General features: G+C 45.0%; 1 protein-coding gene across 1 annotated transcript in view; it reads right to left on the bottom strand.

The window, feature by feature from the left end:
* Window positions 1–24586, bottom strand: part of STIM2 (stromal interaction molecule 2) — a 119187-nt gene that overhangs the window by 45071 nt on the left and 49530 nt on the right. Inside the window, exon 2 of the mRNA XM_081958906.1 lies at window positions 17915–18045. Within this exon, the coding sequence (XP_081815032.1) occupies window positions 17915–18045 (131 nt within the window). The remainder of the gene's footprint in view (window positions 1–17914; window positions 18046–24586) is intronic.

Here is a 24586-nt window from a genome sequence, read left to right as displayed (position 1 = left end):
GAGTGACATCATCCCAAAGTCTCATTTTTGAAAAACATTTTTTTTCCTGACAGTTAGAATAATTGATTAGTGGAACGATTTGCCTCCAGAGTTGCAAATGCTCCAACACTGGAAGTTTTTAAAGAAGAGATTAGATAACCATTTTTCTGAAGTGATGTAAGGTTTCCTGTCTAGGCAGGGGAGTTTGTACTAGAAGACCTTCAAGGTCCCTTCCAACTCTGCTATTCTATTCTATATTGTTCTATTTTGCTAAAGAAGAACGGCAGCGATTTGCTTGCAGGGTTGCAAATCTGTTTACACACCTTGCTAAAGCAAGTCAGGAGTTGCAAGGTCCCTTCCAACTCTGTTATTCTATTCTATTCTATTCTAACATTACAAGAACATACTTAAAATAAGAATTGCTGAATCTTGCCCAAACAAACCCCAACTATTATTTGCACATTACTTTTAAAACAGGAAGGATGTTTTTTTTTTCCCCTTCCTGCATTTGAGGTCCAGTGATTAGCCTTCTATCCCCTCCAGCTAGGTTTCAGAATGCTTTCCAAGATTCGAGAGACTCCTTAGTCCTTTTAACAGCTACACAAGTCCAGCAGCTGTGGCATTCCTAAGCTTCAGTTGCAGTTCCTTCAACATGCAGCATGACATCCAATGAATTATTAAGTCCCAAAGCCAGGAAGAAGCATGAATGAAATTGTTCTGGGAAGAATTTACAAAGGACAAACTTTAAATTGCCAGGACAGTGTAGTATTTGAAAGAAATGGGAAAAGTTGACTTTTAAATTTCTGGTACAGAGATAGAGCTAAGGATGATAGATATCAGAGGGGTGTCCGGTCTTTCATTTGACTTGAGGGCAGCAGAAGAAGAAAAGGATGGGAAATTATCAAGGACAGATCCAACTTAGAATAAAGCAGAAATTTCCCGACAGTAAGAACAATGAACTAATGCAGGGGTCGGCAACCTTAAACACTCAAAAACCCATTTCCCACAGAAAAGAAAACACCGGGATCCACAAAATCCTTCTCGTGCCTGACTGTTTCCTGAGAACCCACAAAACTAGTGTATGTAGATGAATTAAAGGTTTTGTTTTCTTCTGAAACTTTTCTTGGGTTTATCCATGGTTGGTCTAAAAGTTCAATGAATCACGAGCTGGAGGGTGTCGTACAGTGGCGGTTGTGACACATATTTTGAGCAACAGGGAGCCGCAGCAGAGGGATGAAACATGCGGCTCCAGAGCCGCGATTTGCTGACCCCTGAACTAGTGGAACGGTTTGCCTTCAGAAGTTGTGGGTGCTCCATCCATGGAGGTTTTTAAGGAGAGATTGGATGGCCATTTGCCTGAAAATGTATAGGGCTGGGATAGTGAACCTGTGGCACTATCTCTGCGGGCACATGGACCATTGCCCCAGCTCAGCTCCACCGTGCATGTGTGGGGGCCTCCCACCAGCCAGCTGATTTTCATGTCTCTTCCACGCATACATGGGTCCGGGGCACTTGTTTGAGAGGCACACACATGCACAGGGGGTGAGGGGTCATATGAGCATGCACAGGGGGTGGGGCTCACACGTGCATGTGGGGAGCAGGGGGGTAACGTGCTTGCATGGGGGCAGGAGCCACCCGCGCATGTGTAGGGGCATGGGGGAGCGAGGGGGAATGTGGCGCCCCCCGCAGCCTGTTTTTCATCCCAAAAGGGTACAGAGAGGCCTATAAGGCCCAAAACAGGGTGCAGGGGGATGTGCCCCTCCCCGTGGCCCGTTTTTGCTCCCAGGATGCAAGAAGCCCTACCAGGCCCAAAATGGGGCACGGGGAGTTGCGCACACATGCACGGGGGTGTCATGGGAGGTCACACATTCCTGCAAGGGGGGGTATCCCATGCACACATTGCATTTTGGGTGCGGGTTCACTCATGTGCTATCGCGTATACAATCTTGTGCTTTTGGCACGCTATGACAAAAAGGTTACTCATCACTGATATAGGGTCTCTTGCTTGAGCAAGGGGTTGGATTAGAAGACCTCCAAGATCCATTTCAACTCTGATATTCTGATATATTGTATATTCCGCCATATAAGGCGACTGGGCGTATACGATGACCCCCTACTTTCAGGTGCCCGCGAGCCGGTGAAGGTCTCTGCACTGCCGGGCTTTCGTAGTTTGAGCTCAGCGCCTTCCTCCTCCAGACCTCCAGCCAGACCTTACTAAGCCATCCCAACGTTCATCCATCCACGTGCCCAGGCGAGGAGCACCAAGGTTATCAACTGAAAGGCCGGCATCTGCGCTGGTGGTGGCGCGGCTTTTTGCTTGGCGGCGTTGCTTTTTCTTTTGTTTTAGTTTTTTGGTATACCTGGTGTGTAAGACAACCCCCAATTTTTGAAATATTTTTGGGGGGTTAAAAAGCCGTCGTATATGTCGGAAAATACGGTAATAAGACCTTATTAAAGCTAGGATTTTCATCTGCACTGCAATAACCATTAAGCAAATTTTCTTTTTGTTCTTTATTTTCATTTGGCAAGCCTGTTCTTCCTTTGGCAGGTCGTCTTTAGAATGCAACATTCACAGTCACTTGAGAATATGAAAATGTTAAAACCCTCCAGTCAGAAACATACCCTTGTATACCAAAAAGAGAGAGCCAACCCTGAATTTAAAACAATCCTGAAGAAAAGATCGCATGGAATAAAGATATGAACAGAGAAAAAAATGTGATGATGCACCATTCACAACAAGGGGAATCTCAACTGAATCCAATCCTAAATACATTTTCTCCCAATTGTTTGCACTTATGATCCATTAAAATGTGTCTGCATAAACCTATTCGCTTACCAAAAATACAGAGCACTTTTAATTCTAACTGGGAAAACTGCTTCAGAATAGGTGTGTTGTGGCCTGCCAGTGGCCAGTAGAGCTGGCAGCAGATTCGGACAGTGAGGAAGTTGGGGAGGAAGATGGGCCAGTCCTGGAGTCTGGGGAAGGCTCTGATGAGGGCTTTGTGTCAGAGGCAGAGAGGAGCCAGAGCCATATGCCAGTTATCAGCTGCCTTCGGAGTCAGACATCAGTGAGGCAGACGAGCAGCTGGAGCCTGTTCCCAGTGTGCGCATGTGCAGAGTTGCCAGACAAAGGGAACAGCTAAGTAACAAGGATCGACTTGGGAGTGTGGCCACAGATGGATGATGAATGGCCCCTCCCAGAGGACATAAAAGAGGAGCGAAAGAGGAGTGGAGTTTGCAGGAGACAATTAGTTAACTTAATTGGTTTGTGACTCTAAGAGTTTTGCAGATATCGGCCTGTCAGCTCTCCAAGCCAGATAAGGTCTGTGACTGTAAATTCTCCCTTGAAAGACTTTGCTGGATGTGAATGAGCAGAATTCACAGTAACTGAACAAAAGCTTTTTTTTAATCGATATAAGGAGTTTGCTTCATGCTCTCGGGAAGCCTGGGTCAGAACAAGGTGTGAATATACATACTGCACACATCAGCACCTGATTTCTTTTCCTGGACTCTCATGGTCACTGCATAGTCCTATAGAAACATCAAATGGGGCCTACATATATAGCAGTGCTGAAAAGCTTGTGAGTTCTGACATTCAATATTAAAAGTGAATTTTCAATATTTCTATATATTTTAAATGTGGTGTGTTCTCTATAGAAGACCTAAAACTGGACAGAGAACCTGATGAATCAAAAACATTATACACTCATTCATTTATTGTGAAAAAGCAAGTTCCTGGGAGGAATTCCTGTTTTCAAAAAATAAACCCTTTGTTTTGAAAATGTTTATGGAATGATATGGTTCCGAGAATATTTGTAAAGAATCCAATTCATGAATCAGGAGGTGATTTTCCACATCTAGAGCGGTTTCATCAAGCTTCTGTATTGTCAAGTATTAAAAACTGGAAGCACACAATTGGTATTAATTTTATTTTTCTAATTTGATGTCAGGAGAGAGACTGGCAAAGCCAGAGAGAGGAATCAAGAGGAACATTTATGATTGTATGTATGAAGGTTTACATTAGATAATTGTAGAATTGTAACTGTTGTTGTAATAGCATATTAAACTTTATGGGGGGGGGGGGTTCTGCTATACACCTATCTTTTAAAAAATTGCTATGGGTTATTTTTATTATTGTGTGTACTTTTGCATTTTGTTCTTTTTTTCTTCTTTTACTGTTGTTATTTGGAAAGCAATACAATTCTATTAAAATGCCCTGCTTCCTAATGCAGAAGAAAAATGCCCATCTACACATACACAAACCTTTAAAGCATCCTTGCTTGCCTAGAAGTTGTGAATTTTCCAACACTGGAAGTTTTGAAGAAGAGTTTGGACAACCATTTGTCTGAAATGGTACAGGGTTTCCTGCCTGAGCAGGGAGTTGGACTAGAAGACCTCCAAGGTTCCTTCCAATTCTGCCTATTCTATTCTATTCTATTCTATTCTATTCTATTCATTCTATTCTATACTATACTATGCTACACTATACTATACTATGCACTATACTATACTATACTATGCACTATACTATACTATACTATACTATACTATGCACTATACTATACTATACTATACTATGCACTATTCTATACTATACTATACTATGCACTATTCTATACTATACTATACTATGCACTATTCTGTACTATACTATGCACTATACTATACTATACTATACTATGCACTATACTATACTATGCACTATACTATACTATACTAAATATACTATACTATACTATACTATACTATACTATACTATACTATACTATACTACATTCCATTATTATATCCTATCCTATTCTATTCGAAAGTGCTTTTTTCAATCGGCAACTGGACTTCGTTTTTCCCTGAAGAAGTTTCACTTCTCATCCATTCAGTCAGAACTGAAGAAGCTTCCTGGGTGAGAAGCGAAACCTCTTCAAGGAAAAACCAGAAATTCGTTGCCTGGGGGGAGGGGGAAGCACATTTGGGACAACGATGACCTGGATGACTGAGAATCTAGCTTTAAAGCAATTAGAAAAGCCATTCAAATGTAAAGAATCCTATTCTGTTTATATATCGGTAACTGCCACAAATCTGCAGCCATTTAATGAAATGAGGAAAAGACACAGGAGTTGCATTGCCAGCCCCCATTTCAAATCTGATTTAGCCCAAAGCGTTTTCCTCCTATCAAGGAAGAGATGGGCACAGTCTTGAGGCCCTTTTTGTAACCCAAGCTGCTCTCAATGCCGAGGAGCAGAAGCAGCTGAGCAATTGACACCTTCTTCTTCATTTCACGAAGTCTGCTGTATTTGGGGAGGGCAAGGCACTCAGTTGCCCATGCAACATTCAGATCATCTGCAGCCTTCCTCCCTCTTCTCTAAGTTTAGCATCCTGGAGGTAAACAGTAGCTTATCGCAGGTGACTGAATAAACAGAGCATTTAAAACTACGGCTAAATAACTTTTGTTTGGCCAAAAGCAGGAATGGAAAAATCTACGGAGAAGGTCCTCTCGCCTCCTGCTTCTCTAATAATCTTCACTTCAGGTTACTAAATATAGAATTCACTTGCTGCCCTGGCCAAGGTTGAATGCCACTAACCGATCCTTGCAATCAGGTAGGAGAAAGCACATACTGTAGTTAAATAAACTGCTCAAGATTGAAAGCTCAGGGGAATCACACAAACAGAGGGAGGGGGAGAAGGGACAGACAGGAAATGAAAACAGGAGACATAAATCAGGATTTTAAAAGCTCAATGGCTGATATTCTGACAACCAAGGGGATAGACCAGCAATAATAAATGAATGAATGAATGAATGAATGAATGAATGCATGCATGCATACATACATACATACATACATACATACATACATCAATGTTCCCTCTAATTTTTTTTCAGTGTGAGCAGAAAAGTATAGTGTTTGAGCAGCACATTTTCATGCCTGAGCAGCACCTGGATTTTTTTCACAGGTGTCACCTAAGACAACAACGAAATCAGTATTATTTGAAACTCAAAGTTATGTTTCTTCAAGGTACCCGCTTAATTAAAAGTGTTATATAGTATCACTTAACAGCGCTCTTGCTTAGCAACCAAAATGTTGGGTCAGAAACTCTGGCATTGTCTTAAAGCTGTCAAGTTACAAGATCCTTGCATCCCTAACCCTTTAGGGAAAAAAAAACCCAAGGGGTCTTCAAACCTGACAGCTTGAAGACTTGTGGACTTCAACTCCCAGAATTCCTCCTCCAGTCATGTTGGCTCAGGAACTCTGGCATTGAAGCATGCAAGTCTTAAAGCTGTCAAGTTGCAAGATCCTGGCACCACTAACCCTTTAGAAAAAAAAACACACTGGTCTTCAAACCTGACAGCTTGAAGACTTGTGGACTTCAACTCCCAGAATTCCATCTCTAGTCATGTTGCGGCGACATCATCTGCGTGGATCCGCTCCATCTTCGGTTTTTTTCACAGGGGGCAGGGCTGCTGCTGAAGATGCCGACGAGCCCCTGCCGCCACCAGAATAACAGCTGCCTCCTCCTCCTCCTCCTCCAACAGCACCACCACATTTGCTGCCCGGCACTGCGGCTGAGGTGAAGCCGGCAAAGCTCTCGCTGGCGCCCCCCGCCCGTGGCAGCGGCGGCGGCGCGTCCCCCCTCCACTCGGAGCACCTGAGCTGGGCACCGCGTTACCCCTGCTGCCCCCTCCTCCTCTGCCGTGCTTTTGAGAAGCCATGAGGCCTTTTCCCCCCTGCTCCTGCCCCCCTCCGCCGCCTTCCTACTGGCTCCCGAGGCCTCATGGCTCCTCAAAAGCACAGCAGAGGAGGAGGGGGCAGGGGTAACGTGGGGCCCAGCTCAGGTGCTCCGAAGGGAGGGGGAGGCGCCGCTGCCACGGGCGGGGGCGCTGGCAGGAGCTTTGGCGGCTTTCACCTCGGCCGCAGCGTTGGGCAGTAAATGTGGTGGTGGCAGGGGCTTTGGGGGTTTACTTTAGCTGCAGCGCCGGGCGCAAGCAGCTAGGATTGGCCGCCAACAAAGGACCTCCCCGGGCTTGCTTTGCTGAATTCAGTTGCTCCCCCGCTCATCAAAACAAGTCCGGGGAGGTCCTTTGCGGGCGGCCAGTTCTAGCCGTCTGCAAAGGACCTCCAGCGCCTGTGACAGTAGAAATCACTGCGCGGCAGTTGGAAACTGCTACGCTGTGTTTTCTTGCCACCTGCGCGGCCGCGCAGCCGCGCACCTTAGAGGGAACAGTGACATACATAATGGTTGGTTGGTTGCAGCAGTCAAATCTCATCTTGGGAATATATTTCTAACTTATGAATTTCCTGCCGATTTTCCATCCAGTTGAATTAGAGGGATAGAATCAAGATCACGTAAAGTGTTAATACTGCTTTATAATGCCTTGGTAAGGCCACGCTTGGAATACTGCATTCAGTTTTTGGTCGCCACCATATAAAAACACGTGGAAAGAGTGCAGAGAAGAGCAACAAAGAGGATTAGGGGACTTTCAGCAAGATACAGGCACTTATCAATAGTAGTAACTGTGAGAGAGATCTTGGAGTTCTAGTGGACAATCATTTAAATATGAGCCAGCAGTGTGCAGCAGCTGCCAAAAAAGCCAACACAGTTCTAGGCTGCATCAACAGAAGGATAGAATCAAGATCACGTGAAGTGTTAATACCATTTTATAAGGCCTTGGTAAGGCCACACTTGGAATACTGCATTCAGTTTTGGTCGCCACGATATAAAAAAGATGTGGAGACTCTAGAAAGAGTGCAGAGAAGAGCAACAAAGAGGATTAGGAGACTGGAAGCTAAAACATACAAAGAACGGTTGCAGGAATTGGTTATGTCTGGTCTACTGAAAAGAAGGACTAAGGGTGACATAATAGCAGCATTCTGACATCCCAGGGGCTGCCCCAAAGAAGCAGTCAAGCTATTCTCCAAAGCACCTGAAGGCAGGACAAGAAGCAATGGGTGGAAACTAATCAAGGAGAGAAGCAACCTAGAACTAAGGAGAAATTTCCTGACAGCAAGAAAAATCAACCAGCGGAACACCTTGTCTTTAGAAGTTGTGGGTGCTACATCATTGGAAGCTTTTAAGAAGGGACTGGACAACCATTTTTCTAGAATGGTATGGGTCTCCTGTTTAAGTAGGGGGTTGACTAGAAGACCTTCAAGGTCCCATCCAATCCCCTGCTTAAACAGTTATTCTCCATTCTATTCAATTGTAATCATTTTAGGACAAGGGTGTCAAACTCAATTTCATTGAGAGCTGCATCAGGGTTGTGGGTTGACCACGGTGGGCGTGGCCAGCTCAATATCACTCGTGTCGAGGGAACCTGTGGCAGCCCGAGTGCTCACTCTGCCAGCAAAAATGAGCTTGTGCGGCCCTCCCTGAGCTCCGTTTCCTGCTGGCAGAGGGTTGCAAGAAGCCGTTGTAGTTGAAAACAAGCTCCGGTTTTGCTGGCAGAGGCACCGCGGGCCAGTCCTTGGCTGTTTCCAGAGCAGCCCCGCGAGCCAGATCTAAGCACCCTGGGGGCCTAATCCGGCCCACGGGCCTTGAGTTTGACATCCCTGTTCTAGAAAGTCTGTTTCTTCCTTCCACCCCCTTCCATTAGGTAAAGGTAAAGGTTACCCTCATGCATATGTGCTAGTCATTCCCAACTCTAGGGGGCGATGCTCATCTCCGTTTCAAAGACCAAGAGCCAGCGCTGTCCGAAGACGTTTCTGTGGTCATATGGCCGGCATGACTAGACGCCAAAGGCGCAAGGAACGCTGTTGCCTTCCCATCAAAGGTGGTTCCTATTTTTCTACTTACATTTTTACGTGCTTTCAAACTGCTAGGTTGGCAGAAGCTGGGACAACTAACGGAAGCTCACTCCATTACGCAGTGCTAGGGATTTGAACCACCGAACTGCCAACCTTTCTGATTGACAAGCTCAACGTCTTATTTCTAATTCAGACCACCAACATGCTTTACTTTCAGAAATAGAAAGAAGTCCATGATTGCAGGATAATGCAGAACCTTCCAAATTTCTGCATTCAGAGACAAGACACCAGCTAACTTGCCCAGCTGTTCCTACAACAATTGCTATTCCTCAAATTAGCTATCAACTGATACTTCTTCCTTCCGTTCAACCCATTCCAGCCAAAGCCGGAAGTTCCCTGACCATCATCACTGGTTCTTTGGAGAGAAGAGGGGGGAGGGACATTTTCAAGAACTCCCTTCCTCAAATTCAGCTGAATCACTCTGATTCAAAGCTAGGAGCATGCTCGTATTGCAATTGTTAGCTAAAACATAACTTAACTACACACTAGATATTTTGGCACTCGACTATATGACACATAAAGTTGCTGCTTTCTTCTGGAAAGAAATTACCATTATATTTTGCAGTGAGACGCTATATTCTGTAATATCACAACCCTTTTTTTCTGACTAGACTACGCCGACTATAAAGTAACTAGAACAAAAAAAAATTGGAAATAAAAGGAGATAAAAGGAATATAACATTTATTAAGATAGAGATAAGAATAAAATGATAATTGTTAGCATTAGCATGATGAAAATAACTATGTTATTGATTGTGTGTGTGTTTGTGTACGCACACACACATAAAAAGGGAAGCATACTGCCTTTTGCCTTTCAGACTACATACATACATACATACATACATACATACATACATACATACATACATACATACATACATAAGAAGATCTGTTAGAAGACATCTTAAGAAGGAAATGAAGTGATTTATAAGGTTTAACGGAATAATGTATTATAATTTATGGAAGAATGTCACACAGAAATATCTGTGCCCAGATGATACACTGTTTAAGGAAAGATGGAATGTATGAACCATATTTTTCAGAGTATAAGACGCACCTTTTTCCCTCAAAAAAGAGGCTGAAAATCTGGGTGTGTCTTATACACTGAGTACAGTATTTTTTGCCTTCCGAAACTTCGCCCCTTCACCAAAATGGCGGTGCATAGCCTCTAGGAAGCTTTTAGAGAGCTCCTGGGGGCTGGGGAGGGCAGAAATGAGGAAAAAATGGCTCATTTTTTGCTCAATTTTACAACCCCCCCCCCAGCCCCCAGGAGCACTCTATAAGCTTCTTAAAGGCTATCCATGACCCCTTTTTTACGAAAAATGGGGAACGGGCCCATTTTCATCAAAAACGGGGCCGTTTTTGGGAAGTTTGCAGAGTGCAAAAACTTTTATTTTATTTGTCTCTTCAAAACCTTGGTGCGTCTCATACTCAGGTGTGTCTTATACTCCAAAAAATACGGGTATTTTAAAATTGAAAAATAGAAAACTTTTATTAAAAAAGGTAATTAAAGTTTTTCCAGCCACTCCCTGGATCAACACTGGTTAAATAACCCTCCTGTGTTTCAAGCGTGCATTAACTGAAAAGGAAGCAGCTTTTGGAAAAGGGGTTAATTTATTCGGACTGAATTTCCTTCCTTACTTAAAACTGCACATCGGTAACTTCCACGGTTGGACTGAACACTATAAAAAATCCCATCAGGATACAGCAGTGATGGAGAATCTTTTCGGCAATGAGTGCCTAAATCGGAACATGTGTGCATGAAAACTCGAAGACCAGCTCGCTGGCACGCACATGCCTTTCTTTGCCCGTTTTTGGCCAATGGGGGGGGGGGGAGTTTCAGGCCGTTTTTCGGGCTGAAAAATGGCCTGAAAAACAGCCCCAGAATGGTCTGGTTTTTGTTCGTTTTTCTACATTTTTCAGGCCGTTTTCAGGCTGTTTTCCAGTGCTCTGGCACCTGCGAAGACCAGCTGGCCGGTGTGCATTTGTGCACTAGAAACCAGAAGAGCAGCTGGCAACAGTCCGTGTGCCCACAAAGAGGGCTCTGCGTGCCACTTCTGCCACGCATGCCATAGGTTTGCCATCGCAAGGATAGAATGATTCCTTTCCCATCTTAAGAAGGAAAGAAAAATGACGTATCAACTGTAGTTCTTCTATATTATGATTCCTATGTAGCCACATCTCAAGACAGTTTATAAACAAAAATAAGTGCTATTAAAATACATTGAGAAATTGCAATGAAAGAAAGAGAGAAAGAAAGGAAAGGAAAGGAAAGGAGGAAGGAAGGAAGGAAGGAAGGAAGGAAGGAAGGAAGGAAGGAAGGAAGGAAGGAAGGAAGGAAGGAAGAAAGAAAGAAAGAAAGAAAGAAAGAAAGAAAGAAAGAAGGAAGGATGATAGAGTAGATCAGTAGATGAGAGAGAGAGAGAGGTGGATGGAGAGATAGATAGAGATATGGCTAGGATAGGATAGGGTAGGATAGGGTAGGGTAGGGTAGGGTAGGGTAGGGTAGGATAGGATAGGATAGGATAGGATAGGATAGGATAGATGATAGATGATAGATGATAGATGATAGATGATAGATGATATAGATATAGATATATAGGCATAGATGTCGAGATGTAGATAGACATAGACATAGACACAGACATAGACATAGACAGATAGACAGACAGACAGACAGACAGACAGACAGACAGATAAAATGTATATATAAAAACAGGAAGGAAAAAAGGCAATGAAAACATATTCATCAATAATATTTACCTACAAAAGGTTCATAAAGGGAAGATTCTAAAAGATGTCACAATGGGTTTTTCACACATTTAAGCAGGAAAAGTATTTGAGATAACAGAAGCAACCAATGAAAAGACTTCGCTGTGGATAAAACCACAGAGTCACAGTCTGTCAGTTGTGGCCAACTTTAGCAGGATCTTCTGTGGTGGGAAACACCAAGTAGTTTGGCCATCACAAGTCTGGACTCTTGCAATGTGCGGATGCTACAGCTGTTAGTGAATACAGTGGCCACACCAGTGGTGGGTTCCGGATCCCGTTACAACCGGTAACGGTTGGAACGGGCCCGACGGCATCCACATGGATGCACGCAGCGCACACATGCATCTTACCACCTCTGCGAGCCTCCGCAACGCTCCAGATGCTCAACGGAGCGTCACACAGGTGCTGTATGCGCCATGCACGTCCGTGGAAGGGCAGAAGCCTTAAAAGACAGGAAAGGAGCTCGGGTGGGCGGGTGGGCCCTCCGTAGCACCGTACCAGAACGGTATCCGATGCTCCGGGCAGGCTCCGGTACACCCGTACCGGGGTGTACCGCCTGCAACCCACCACTGGGCCACACAGCTGCAGGGTCCAATTCAAAATGCTGATTATTGTCACCTAGAAAAGCTCTCATAGTGCAGCTTTAGATCAGGATCATTTCACCCAACTTAATGGCACTTCAAGTTCAGAAGATGTGAGGGAAATAACGTTGGTCTTACCTGAACGTGTCTTTTCAGTGGACGAGAGGGAGGGGTTACACACGGGTTTTGTCACAGCCTGATTGGTCCATAGACTGAGGGAAAACGTCTTAAATACTGCTCCTTTCCCATTGGCTCCCAGTTTCCTCGATGTCAAGGACTGCACCTGCAAGAAAACACAAGAAGACCCGGGAACCTCCCCCTGGCCCTACCTTAAACTGACTAGGGTGGGTCGTAACCCCTCCCTCTCGTCCACTGAAAAGAAATGTTCAGGTAAGTCCAACGTTCTTTTTCCAGTGGACTCGAGGGAGGGGTTACACACGGGACATACCCAAGCTTAGTCCCAGGAAGGGAAAACTAGGACTCCCGCCCTGGGAGTCAGCCACGACCCTCTAAAGAACCCTACGCCTGAAAGACGCTTCCGCAGAGGCAAAAGCATCCAAACGGTAGTGCCGGATGAAAGGGGTCGGAGATGACCAAGCTGGCGCGCGGCAGATGTCCCCAAATGGAGTCCTAGTGGCCCATGCTGCAGTGGCAGCGGCGCTTCAAGTCAAATGGGCTGTGATGCCTACCGGAGGAACCTGACCAGACGACTAATATGGCCTGCCAAAGCCACCTACCGATTGTGGCCAAGGACACCCTGGCCCCTAGAGATCCCGGTTGGAAGGAAACAAAAAGGGCCTCTGATCTGCGCACCCCCGCCATCCGCTTGAGGTAGATGCGCAAGGCGCGGCAGATGTCCAAACGGTGCCAGAGATGCTCTTTGTCATGTGACAGGGCCATACAAAAATTAGGTAAAATTATTTCCTGTGCCCTGTGGAACGGGGTGTTTACTTTAGGGAGAAAGGTGGGTCCAGGCGAAGGACCACTCTATCCTCGTGAAAATGGCAGAGATCGTCCCTTGACGACAGAGCGGCCAGTTCTGAGATAAGTCTGGCTGACGTAATTGCCACTAGGAACGCCACCTTGAAGGACAGTAATCCAAGGTGTACTGTTCGGAGAGGCTCAAACGGAGCTCCCGTTAGGGCCTTGAGGACCAGGAGAAGATCCCAGGTTGGGAACCTATGAATAGGAGGGGGCCTGAGATTTGCTGCCCCCTTCAGGAATTGCTTGATCAGGGGAAAATGGGAGAAGGGATGGGAACCCTCCCCTCCCCCAGGACGGTGGACAAGGCGGCCACTTGGCAACGAAGGGTGTTGTGGGACAGGCTGCCATCTAGATCTTTCTGTAAAAATTCCAGAATGTTGGCTATCGTAACCCTAGTGGGGCTGAGACCTAGAGGGGTACACCACCAGACAAACGCCGTGTCAGGCCTGTAGTTATGTTTCTTTTAGGATCTTTGGCCTGCCACACTTTCTATTATTTTCCTATGCTGTTTCATTAGTGTAGTAGTTGGGAGGGGGGAATAGAAAGGAGTAGGATTGTGGAATGTATTGTTGTGATTCTTTCTAGAAGTTCAAGGTCATCTTTTGTCTCCACACCTCGACACCTGACCGGAAGCAGAGGGGTGTAGATGTCAGCGTGGAAGATGATGATTGGAACATGTGATGGATTTATGGGAGTGGGCATAAGGTTATGAACTTTCAACTGAGTGGAATTCCAGGAAGAGAATCAGAGTTGGAATTCCACAGAAGTGCCAATATGCCTGTATGATTAAAATTGGAACTTTAAGGATGATTCTGCCTTGGTCTCTGATTGATTTCATGCATGGTATTTGGAACGCTGACACGCCGACCAGGTGGAATTATAGATACGTGTGGTCGACGGCCGCCTAGCGGCCTGAATGGTTACTATGACTTTGGAAGATAAATCGGCCTTCCTCAGGAGGCACCACTCAAATGCCAGGCATTCAAGTGGAGCCACTGGGGTTCTGGGTGGATCAGGACCCACTGGCACAAGACGATCTCCTCCCGAGGAATCCTCCATGGTTGGGAAATGGAAAGTTGCACCAGGTCCGCAAACCATGGTCTCCTGGGCCAATAGGGGGCCAGCATGATGACGTGAGCCCTCTCTGTCACTACCTTTCTGATGGTCCCTGAGATAAGGGGAATGGGAGGGAAGGCATAAAGGAGTCCCGGAGGCCAATTGCTCCTGAGGGCATCCGTTCCCTCCACGGCCCGGGTCTGGAATCGGGAGAAGAATCTCGGGAGCTTCGTGTTGGATGGAGAGGCAAACAGGTCCACTTGGGGGGTGCCGAATCTCAGGCATATCTTTTGAAATAACTCTGGAAGCAGTTGCCACTCGCCGTTGTCGAGAGTCGCCCAACTCAGCCAGTCCGCCTGATGGTTGGATTCCCCCGATATATGCTCCGACGTTAGGGATGCCAAGTGCTTCTCCGCCCATGAGCCTAACTGCAAGGCCTCTAGCCAGAGGGCCCGGGAATGCGTACCCCCCTGACGATTTATGTGGGCCTTCGTGGCGACATTGTCTGTGAGGAGGAGCACATGTCGCCCTTCCACCTGGCCCCTGAAATGTCGGAGGGCCAGGCCGGCTGCCTTCAGCTCCAACCAATTGATGTTGTGGCGGAGGTCTGAGGCCGTCCAATGACCCTGTGCCAGACTGGAACCCATCAAGGCCTCCCACCCGAACAGATATGCATCTGTTGTCACAGTCACTCTGTCCGGTTCCCAAAATGCACATCCCTGCTGCAGGGCCAGGGAGAGCCACCACTGGAAAGACGTCCGGGCTTCTGCTGGGAGGCGGAGGGTTCAGAGGGAGTTGATCATCTTCCTTTTCTGGAAGGGGATCAGGATCCCCTGGAGGGCCCGTAGGTGAAGGCAGCCCAGGGAACTATCCCGATGCAGGAGACCATCTTGCCAAGTAATTAAGACAAGGTCAGGATGGAAACTTACCGACTTCTGTGAACCGAGGTTGCCAGTTGCTGGAGGCTGGCCAGGCGGTCCGGGGAGAGCTGTACTATCCCTGTCACTATCCCTAGGTGAAGAATTTGTGTGGACGGGGAAAGGTAACTTTTGAGGAAGTTGACGGAGAATCCCACTGCCTGAAGACTCTGAATGGTGAGATGAAGGTGGGATATTGCCTGGGGAAGGGATCCTGCCTGAACTAAGACATCGTCTAGGTAGCTTTGGAGTCTCACCGGCGTCGCACACAAGTGAGCCGCCAATGCCATCAGGACCTTTATGAAGGTGCGAGGAGCCAAGGCCAGACCAAAGGGAAGGGCCCGGTACTGATAGTGGTGGTCCTCGTGGGAGAACCTTTGATACCTGCGATGAGCTGGCAGAATTGGAATGTGGAGGTAGGCCTCTGTTAGGTCTACCGAGGCCAGATAATCCCCCCGACGGATACCCTGAGGATGGATTTGAGGGATGACATTTTGAAGCACCTGTAGACTAGGAATTGGTTCAGGTGCTTGAGGTCGAGTATTGCCCTCCAGCCCCCCAAGCTCTTGGGGACTACAAATAGGTTGGAGTAGTGGCCCATGCCTCGTTCCGTAAGAGGAACTGCTTCTACCGCCCGGATCTCGAGAAGATATTTCATTGCGAGATCCATCAGGCGGCGGCGCTCCAGATACTGAGAGGGAGGGAACTTTCTGAAGAGCTTCGGGGGAGTGGAGAGGAACTCCAACCTGAGGCGGTGTCGAACGGTGGTTCTTTTTTTTTTTAATAAACAAAGTTTTATTGGTTTTCAAATATATAGGGAAGGGTAAATAGGTATACAAAAATTTTTGGCAGCTTTCATACTGCTGGTAGAGATCCCAGCACGGTACTCATTTATATAACATTGTACAACAAATTTATAGAAGAAAACAGTAAACCAAATCTTACTCTATATTGTTAGTCTTGTGTTCCTACATGTTTCTCTTTGTCGTTTTCTAATATATCACTAACTGCTATTGTTCCAAATAATTTTATTTTTGAGATCTGAGCCTTTTCGATATTGCTTCTTCCTCCCTGTCGCCAGAGAGAGCCTCAGTGCCCCCCTCCTTCCCGTCTTGGATCTTACTATCTTGTGTTTTACTGTCTCTTTCACTACTCCCACTCGGTGGTTCTGACCCAGGTGTCTGTGGTGATCTTGTCCCACTGATCCACGTAGAAGGCTAGACGGCCGCCTATGGGAAGACCCAGATTCGAGTCATTTCCCCCTGCCGAGGGCCTGCCTAGACTGGCCCTGGTACCTATAACGGTCCCGGTGGGACAGGCATGGAAATTGTCTGTCAGACCTAAAGGAGTTGTATCTCTGTTGGTGAACATGCTTGGGGGCTCTATACATGGGCCTGCGGTATGGATTAGGACGGGATTCCGACTTTTTGGCCGTAGATGGGAGTACCTTCTTTTTATCCTTATTTTCGATCAAGATGGGATCTAGGGCCTCCCCAAAAAGGTTGGGGCCTGCGTAGGGAGCTGCCGCCAAGTTCCACTTGGCTTTATTGTCCATCTGCCAACTGCAGAGCCACAGCAAGTGATGGGAGGTGACTGAAGTGGCCAGGGCACTGGAGGCAAATTTTACTGCGTCCAGAGTAATGTCGGCCGAAAATTGAGAGGCGGCTATGATCTTTGTTATGTCCTGATGGAGGCGCTCATCCTGGATCGGGATGCAATCCTGGAGCTGGCGGAGCCACATAACTGTCGTTCGGTTAAAATAAGAGGCCGCCGCCGATTTGACTGCCCAGGCGGAGGTGTTAAAGTTCTTACGCAAGGTAAGTTCTGCCCGTTTGTCCTCCGGCTTCATCTTATCAGCTGCATCCCCGGAAACTACCAGGTCCCGACAAAAAAATCCCTTTTAATAATTTACTGTGAATTCTGCTCATTCACATCCAGCAAAGTCTTTCAAGGGAGGATTTACAGTCACAGACCTTATCTGGGTTGGAGAGCTGCCAGGCCGATATCTGCAAAACTTGGCAGGGGGTCTCAAAGAGTCACCAACCAATTAAGCGAACTAACTGTCTCCTGCAAACTCCACTCCCCTTTCGCTCCTCTTTTATTTCCTCTGGTAGGCGACATTCATTGTCTGGCCTTACTCTCAAGTTGACCCCTGTTCTTTAGCTATTCCCTTCGTCTGGCAACTCTGTGCATGCATACACTGGGAACAGGCGCCAGCTGTTCATCTGCCTCACTGATGTCTGACTCTGAAGGCACCTGATAGGTGGCATATGGCTCTGGCCCCTTCTCTGCCTCCGAGACAGAGCCCTCATCAGAGCCTTCCCCAGACTCCAGGACTGGCCCTCCCCAACCTCCTCAATGTCCGAATCTGCTGCCAGCTCCAGCAGAAACACCAAGAAAACATAACACATAAAGCATGAAAAACATTTGAGGGTCCGAAATTTAATTAGTGTGATAATAGTCCTTCCCTGCTACCCAGAGGCAGATCTGCTAACAGCAGTAAATATTACGGAACAGCATAAAAGATCCATGTGCCACAGCCTTGCTATTCCCCTGGGCATGTACAGAAAATGAAGACAGGATTTACCAATCTGGATTCTAATTCCACACACTGTCTTTCAGTATGCAAAGCTACACTTTTAGCAGAAAAATCTAAGCACTGTTACCCAAATTAATCCCAAGATTTATCTGCATTCTTGGGGAATGCAAATGCTCCAAAATGCCAAGTGAAGGTCCCCCCTTCCCTTCTAATTTGTCTGCCAAGATTAGGTGAAATAGCATTTAAATGGGAATATGTGAGATAAAACTAACATATATCCATACCAACCTCATCACTTTCTTCTACTTCAATGCCACCATCTTTGTCATCATCCATCTGTTTATGAATTGTACGGAGAGCTTCCAAACTGTATTTATCCTCCTCAGTAAAACAGGGTGGGCTCAATAAATGGCAAAAATCTAAAAGATAAAAAAAACAGAAAAAATCTTACTCTTTTATGCGTTCAAGCTTAAAATGAGGGAAGCAAAACACTCAGCACACCTATTTTTAATAGTATACTAGCTGATAACCCTAACCCTAACCCGGGTATTTATTTATCCCAACCCTCCCCCTATTAACGTTGCTGCAATTTCTAATGTTGGATTTTCCCCCTTACCTGAGGGAGCCCTCCACAGCGCTGTACAGTAGAAGCCATTTTAAGGCAGTACAGTAGAAGTCATTTTAAGGCACAACACGCTATGTCTTAACAGAACACACACCCTAAGGCAGTGATGGCGAACCTATGGCACACGTGCCAAAGGTGGCACGCGGAGCCATTTGTCAGGGCACGCGAGGCGCATGTGCGCGCTGGCCAGCTGAGTTCACCCTTTTTTAAAGCCATTTTTCCCCTCTCCAGGCTCCAGAGGCTTTATAGGAGCCTGGGGAGGGCAAAAAGAGCCTCCTCCCCCCCCGAGGCCCTCCGGAGGCTTCATGAGCTTCCGTGAAGCCTCCGGAGCATAAAAAACCGGCCCTACGGGCAATCCGGAAGTTTGGGAACGGACTTCCGGTTTGCTCGAAGGGTCATTTTGAGCACTCCGAAGGCTTCAAGGACTGTCCAGAGGCTTTCCTGAAGCCTTCGGAACGCTTAAAACGACCCTCTGAGTAAACCGGAAGTGACCTCCGGTTTGCTCGGAGGGTCATTTTGAGCACTCCGAAGGCTTCAGGGAAGTCTCCTGAAGGTCCCCGAAGCCTCCGGAGGGCGACAGGGGGGGCGGGGAGGCTGTTTTCACTCTCCCCAGGCTCCGAAGGCATCAGGGAAGCCTCCGGATGGTCCCTGAAGTCTTCGGAGCGCTCAAAATGACTGCTCTGCTCTGAAAACTTCAGGGAAGCCGCCTCCGGAGGGCGTCCGGGGGGCGGGGGGGCTGTTTTCGCCCTCCCCAGGCTCCTATAAAGCCTCTGGAGCCTGGGGAGAGCGAAAAAAGCATGTAAAAATGGGGGGAGCACCTGTAGTGCACACATGCGCACTGGGGGATTGCGCATTGCATTATGGGTGCAGCACGCCCACACACAAACCCCCTGCACTCCCCCACATATGGCACGCGAGCCAAAAAAGGTTCACCATCGCTGCCCTAAGGGGTTTTAGGGGTGTCTTACCCCCACAGTATTTATTTCCAGAGAGTAAGTCATCTTTGTACCAAGTTTGGTTGAAATTGCTCGAGGCGTTCCAGGGTTATGCTGGAACATATACACCCACAGCCATTTTTATACATATAGACATCACACAAAAATCACTTATCTGCAGTTTTCCTCTACCCCATTCATTCTCTTTCCTTTTATTTGTAAAATGAAAAGGACTAGAGTGACATGATAGCAGTGTTCCAAAATCTAAGGGGTTGCCACAAAGATGAGGAGGGTCAAGCTATGCTCCAAAGCACCTGAGGGCAGGAGAAACAGCAATGGGTGGAAATTAATCAAGGAGAAACTTAGAACTAAGGAGAAATTTCCTGACAGTTAGAACAATTAATCAGTGGAACAACTTGCCTCCAGAAGTTGTGAATGCTCCAACACTGGAAGTCTTTAAGAAGATGCTGAATAGCCATTTGTCTGAAGTGGTGTAGGGTTTCCTGCCTAAGCAGGGGGTTGGATTAGAAGACCTCCAAGGTCCTTTCAAACTCTTGTTATTCTGTTCTTATTTGCCCTTAACAGAATTCTTAATTAACAATTTATTGTCATACATATACCCTCCATGCCATTGCTTTTCACTTTAAGCAATATTATACAAAGATCATAGAGAGAGTGAGAAGTAGCAAACATATCGTGTACAGTTTTAAATGGGGATGTGGGTGTTTTAAACTGCTTCTACTTATATTCTATGTAAGCAACTGGCCATCCTTCTGCTCATGACTAGATTGAGATGAGTTTCAGAAATATATAGAATGAAGACATGTAAAAGAAGAGAAGAAACAAGGTAATTTACATCGTCATTGTTCACTATCCTTCTTGATGCCTTTCTAGCATTGCAATTTTGGCTTCGCCATATTCGTGCACTCAGTCTTCTAGTGGTTGGCCCAAAGTCACCCACCTGAGTTTAATGCCTAAGGTGGGACTAGATCAATGGTGAAATTCAGTTGGTTCTATCAATTTCAGGCGAACCAGTAGTGCTGGCAGTGGGAAGCTCCTGCCCGGACATCATCACATCCCGTTTTTGATGTTCTTGTGTATGCACGAAAGTGGCGTGTGAGCTCACATTTGCAAACTGGTAGCGAAGGTAAGTTGATTTCACCCCTGGACTAGATTAGTAGAGCTGGAAAGGACCGTGTGGGTCATCTAGTTCAGCCCCCTGCCCAAGCAGGAGACCCTACAACATTTCTGTCAGATGGTTATCCAATCTCTTCTTGAAAGCCTCCAGTGATGAAGCTCTCACAGCTTCCAAAGGCAGTTTGATTCACAGAATGTCTTTTAGCCTTTGAATTTATTGCTTTCTCTTTTGACAAATTTCCTGAACTGCATTAATTGCAATATTCTTGCTCTTCCCTTCTTCTCAACCCTTTGACTTTTCCTTCAAAAATTGGTTTTGTATAAGCTGACCTTCATTTCAGTTGTCTCCAAATGACCAAACAGACCTAAATGTACTTTTTTCAGTTGAGTATTCAATTCACATACATTCATCAGTGACTCATCCCCTTTTTGGGGGCAGCTTGCTTATATCAGCTGAACCAAAGCCAATTTCATTCCAATCACATTAACGTTATTCTTTGCAAGTTAGCCCCTCTGATTTATCTAGTGAACCAACATTCTCTTGCCCATATCCCACCAACTCTATTGGCACATTCCAGATATACAACATTACTTTAGAGAGAGAAAAAATCTTCATTTTAAAAAAAAATTCTAATTCATGAAAACAGAATACATAATTTTTCAAGCAGGACACAGCAATTAAAAAGATCCTATAAAAATAGATGTTGACTAGTATAAACTTTTGAATATTAACCATATTGCAACGACTCCAAATGATTTACAACAGTATAATATATTAAATATGAAAGCAAAGCCAACCCCTACTGCTAAATAAAACTATCATCTAAACCAGAGGCGTCAAACTCAATTTCATTGAGGGCCGCATCAGGACTCTGTTTGACATTGGGGGGGGGGTGCATGGCCAGGGTGCCCATGGCCAACTCGATGTCACTCATGTCAGGGGCGCTTGTGGTGGCCCGAGCACTCATGCCTGCTTAGCCCCGTTTTTGCTGGCAGAGGCACCGCAGGATGTTCCCAGGAGAGGCCCCCACAGGTAGGATCCTTTCAAAGCACCCCACAGATCAGATCAGGCCCCCGGGCCTTAGGTTTGACACCCCTGATCTAAATTAAGAGCCAGAACCAAAAATAAAAATATCCTCAAATTAAAAGATCATTCTACTGTACCTCGAATGCTCAAGAGCCTATCAAAATAGTTTTTAATAGTTAATAGTTGATAGTTCCTATCAAAATAGTTTTTAAATCTTGCTCAAAGACAGCACAGTAAGGATCAAATAAGCTATCAGCTATTCTATATTGTTCTATAATGCCAGCAACTAGTAAGTAAGCCATCTGTATCATTTCAAAGAAAAACTCATCAAATAAACTAATTATCAGAAGTTTGAAATGAAGATATATAGTGAATAATATATTTTGGGTTTTTTTTGGGGGGGTGGAGATACTTAAAAAACAACAGAGACAGAGGTGGCATAAGACAGCATACGTAATTATTAATTACGAATTGATTTCTGTCTGTCATCTGCACCTCCGTAACTGTCTGGTTTGGCTCTGCAATCAAACAAGACAAACATAGATTTCAACGGATAATCAGAACTGCAGAAAAAAACAATATCTTCAGACCCCTCGCATCCTGGACATAAATTGTTTCAAACGACGCTATAGGGTACTGCACACTAGAACAACTAGACACAAGGACAGTTTTCTCCCGAACGCCATCCCTCTCCTTAACAATTAATTCCCACATAATTTATTAAGACTGCATTACTGTTATTCTTCTCTTCCTTCCTAGTATCTATCACTTCCAACTTATGACTATAACCATGTTGCTTGTATCTTTCAATTTATGTTGTTTTTATTTGATGAATGTATTATTTTCTTTATGTACACTGAGAGCATATGTACCAAATTCCTTGTGTGTCCAATCACACTTGGCCAGTAAAGAATTATCTTCTATTCCATTCTATTCCATATAATCACACCCCTTCCAGAACCCCTGATCCATTTTCTATTTCTAAATAGTGCAAAATGTTTGCTAGCACAGGGTATCAACATCCTGTCTGTGATTTTCAGAGGGCAGATTTAAAAATAAAAAAAACCTTATGCAACACGTGGATTCAGTATCACTTTTTCCCCCCCCAGCTGTACCTTTCAAAGGGAGTCACTCAAAAAGTCAGGCCGATGACTCAGATTTCCCTGCTTTCTTGAGGAGCAAAGATTTCAAGATACCTGAGGAATTAGCTAAATTTTGTTTGTTAGTTATCAAAATTGGCACAAATTGTTGTCCTCTACCTTAGATAAAGAGATAGATAAAAAGAAACAAAAAAACTCCATCTAAAAGTTAAACTATACGAAAGCAAGAATAATTTGTGGATATGCCAGTTATTCTACTTCTTCGAGAAGGACAACATGGGAGGCATGTCCTGTTGAACTCAAGACCAAACTACCATTTAATAACTTGCAACATTTCATCGGCTCCTAAATTTTACTTGATGAGGAAGCGGCAAACATGACCACATTCTTTTTTATTTTGTTTTTATTGTTTTGTTACTGCTTTTCTGATTTACTGAACTCAAATCAGTAGGTTTTCCTGCATTTTAAATACATATAGGCTGTCCTCAAATTAAGCAGTAAATAGTAACAGAGTTGGAAGGGACCTTGTAGGTCATCCAGTCCAACCCCCTGCTCACACAGGAGACCTGTACTAGGAATTCGAACTGCCGAACTTTCTGATCAACAAGCTCAGTGTCTTAGCCACTGAGCCACCTAGTCAGCGGACTAAAAGACCTTTCCAAATGTTTACACACATGTTTACAAACACACACACACACACACACACACTCCATTATTCTTGATTGCCATATTCTGTTACTCAGAAACTTTCTAATATTTTTTTTATTAGCTTATCTGCCATTATCAATAACATTGCATTTTAATTTTTTGGAACTTGTTTGTTTATTCAATTTCTCTAGCCCAGGGGTCGGCAAACTTAAACACTCAAAAGAGCCATTTGAACACATTTCCCACAGAAAAGAAAACACCGGGAGCCACAAAGGTCCTAACCGGAAGCCCCCTGTTCAATTCTGGAGCTGACTGGAAGTTCAGTTCCCCCCACCATAGAGTCTCCTCCTAGCGTGGCATACTTTTTCCTCTGCCTGTCATAACCAAAAGCCCTATCGATTGTAGAGACAACTGGAAAACCTTCCCCCTGCCATAGAGTCTTCTCCTGGCACACTGTGTTTCTCTTCCCCCCCCCCCCGGAGAGAAACAGAAGCTCCTCTCAAACTTGTGGTGCCGACTGGTGACGGAGCCGCAGCCGAGAGAGGAAAGAACCACATGCGGCTCCAGAGCCGCAGTTTGCTGACCCCTGCTCTAGCCAGCCAACTCACCCAAGTGACTATGGGCGGCTTACAATTCTAAAATTCTAAAACAATTAAAAAGACATCAAAGCAATAAAAATACCCACAAAATAAATAAGTATAAACAGCTGCTGATAGTTTATATCACAAAAGATTTGGAAGATAGCATGCAAAAGTCATGGTAAGGAAATAAAAAAACAACCACCTACAAATAATACGGAGAATAGTAATACATATAATATGGAGAAATGAAGAAAAAAGTCTAAAGTAAAATCTAGGGTCTAGGTTTATCTTCACTTTTAAAAACTTAACGAAACTAAAATTGTAGAATGGGAAAATTCTCTAGCTTTATCCTTGTTAATAAGTACTTGACACCACACAGATTGAGGCATGAATTGAAAATGTATATTATTTCATGAGGATTATTGTAATTTCCCCAGTTTTAATTTAAAACAGTTCATTTCTAATTAGGTACTGGGAAAAAGATATTTCCATTTACTCTTGATAAAGTTATTTTTTAGAGAAGAGAAGGGAAAACTATTCTACTTCTTCGAGAAGGACAACATGGGAGGCATGTCCTATTGAACTCAAGACCATCGGCTCCTAAATTTTATTTGATGAGGAAGGGAAACTACCTACTACGCTTTTGCTGCTTTCATTAGAATTTTATTTGGTTTTCAGGTGCAACTTGGAATTAAAAAACCTACGAATTATGAGAAAGTGAGGGAATTCACACCATAACCATTTTAATGTGCTAATCGTGTTCGTCAGTTGACATAAGAATTATTATTGTTGCATTATATTTTATATTACATTTATTGTCATTTTGGTTTTTACTATCTACGGTGGCTCAGTGGGTAAGACGCTTAGCTTGTCGATCAGAAGTTCAGCAGTTCGAATCCCTAGTGCC

This window comes from Natrix helvetica, assembly GCF_964273705.1.
Source record: "Natrix helvetica genome assembly, chromosome: 7".
Classification (NCBI taxonomy): Eukaryota; Metazoa; Chordata; class Lepidosauria; order Squamata; family Natricidae; genus Natrix; species Natrix helvetica.
Note: the sequence above shows the minus strand (reverse complement) of the source record. Positions and strands in the feature narration are given on the sequence as shown.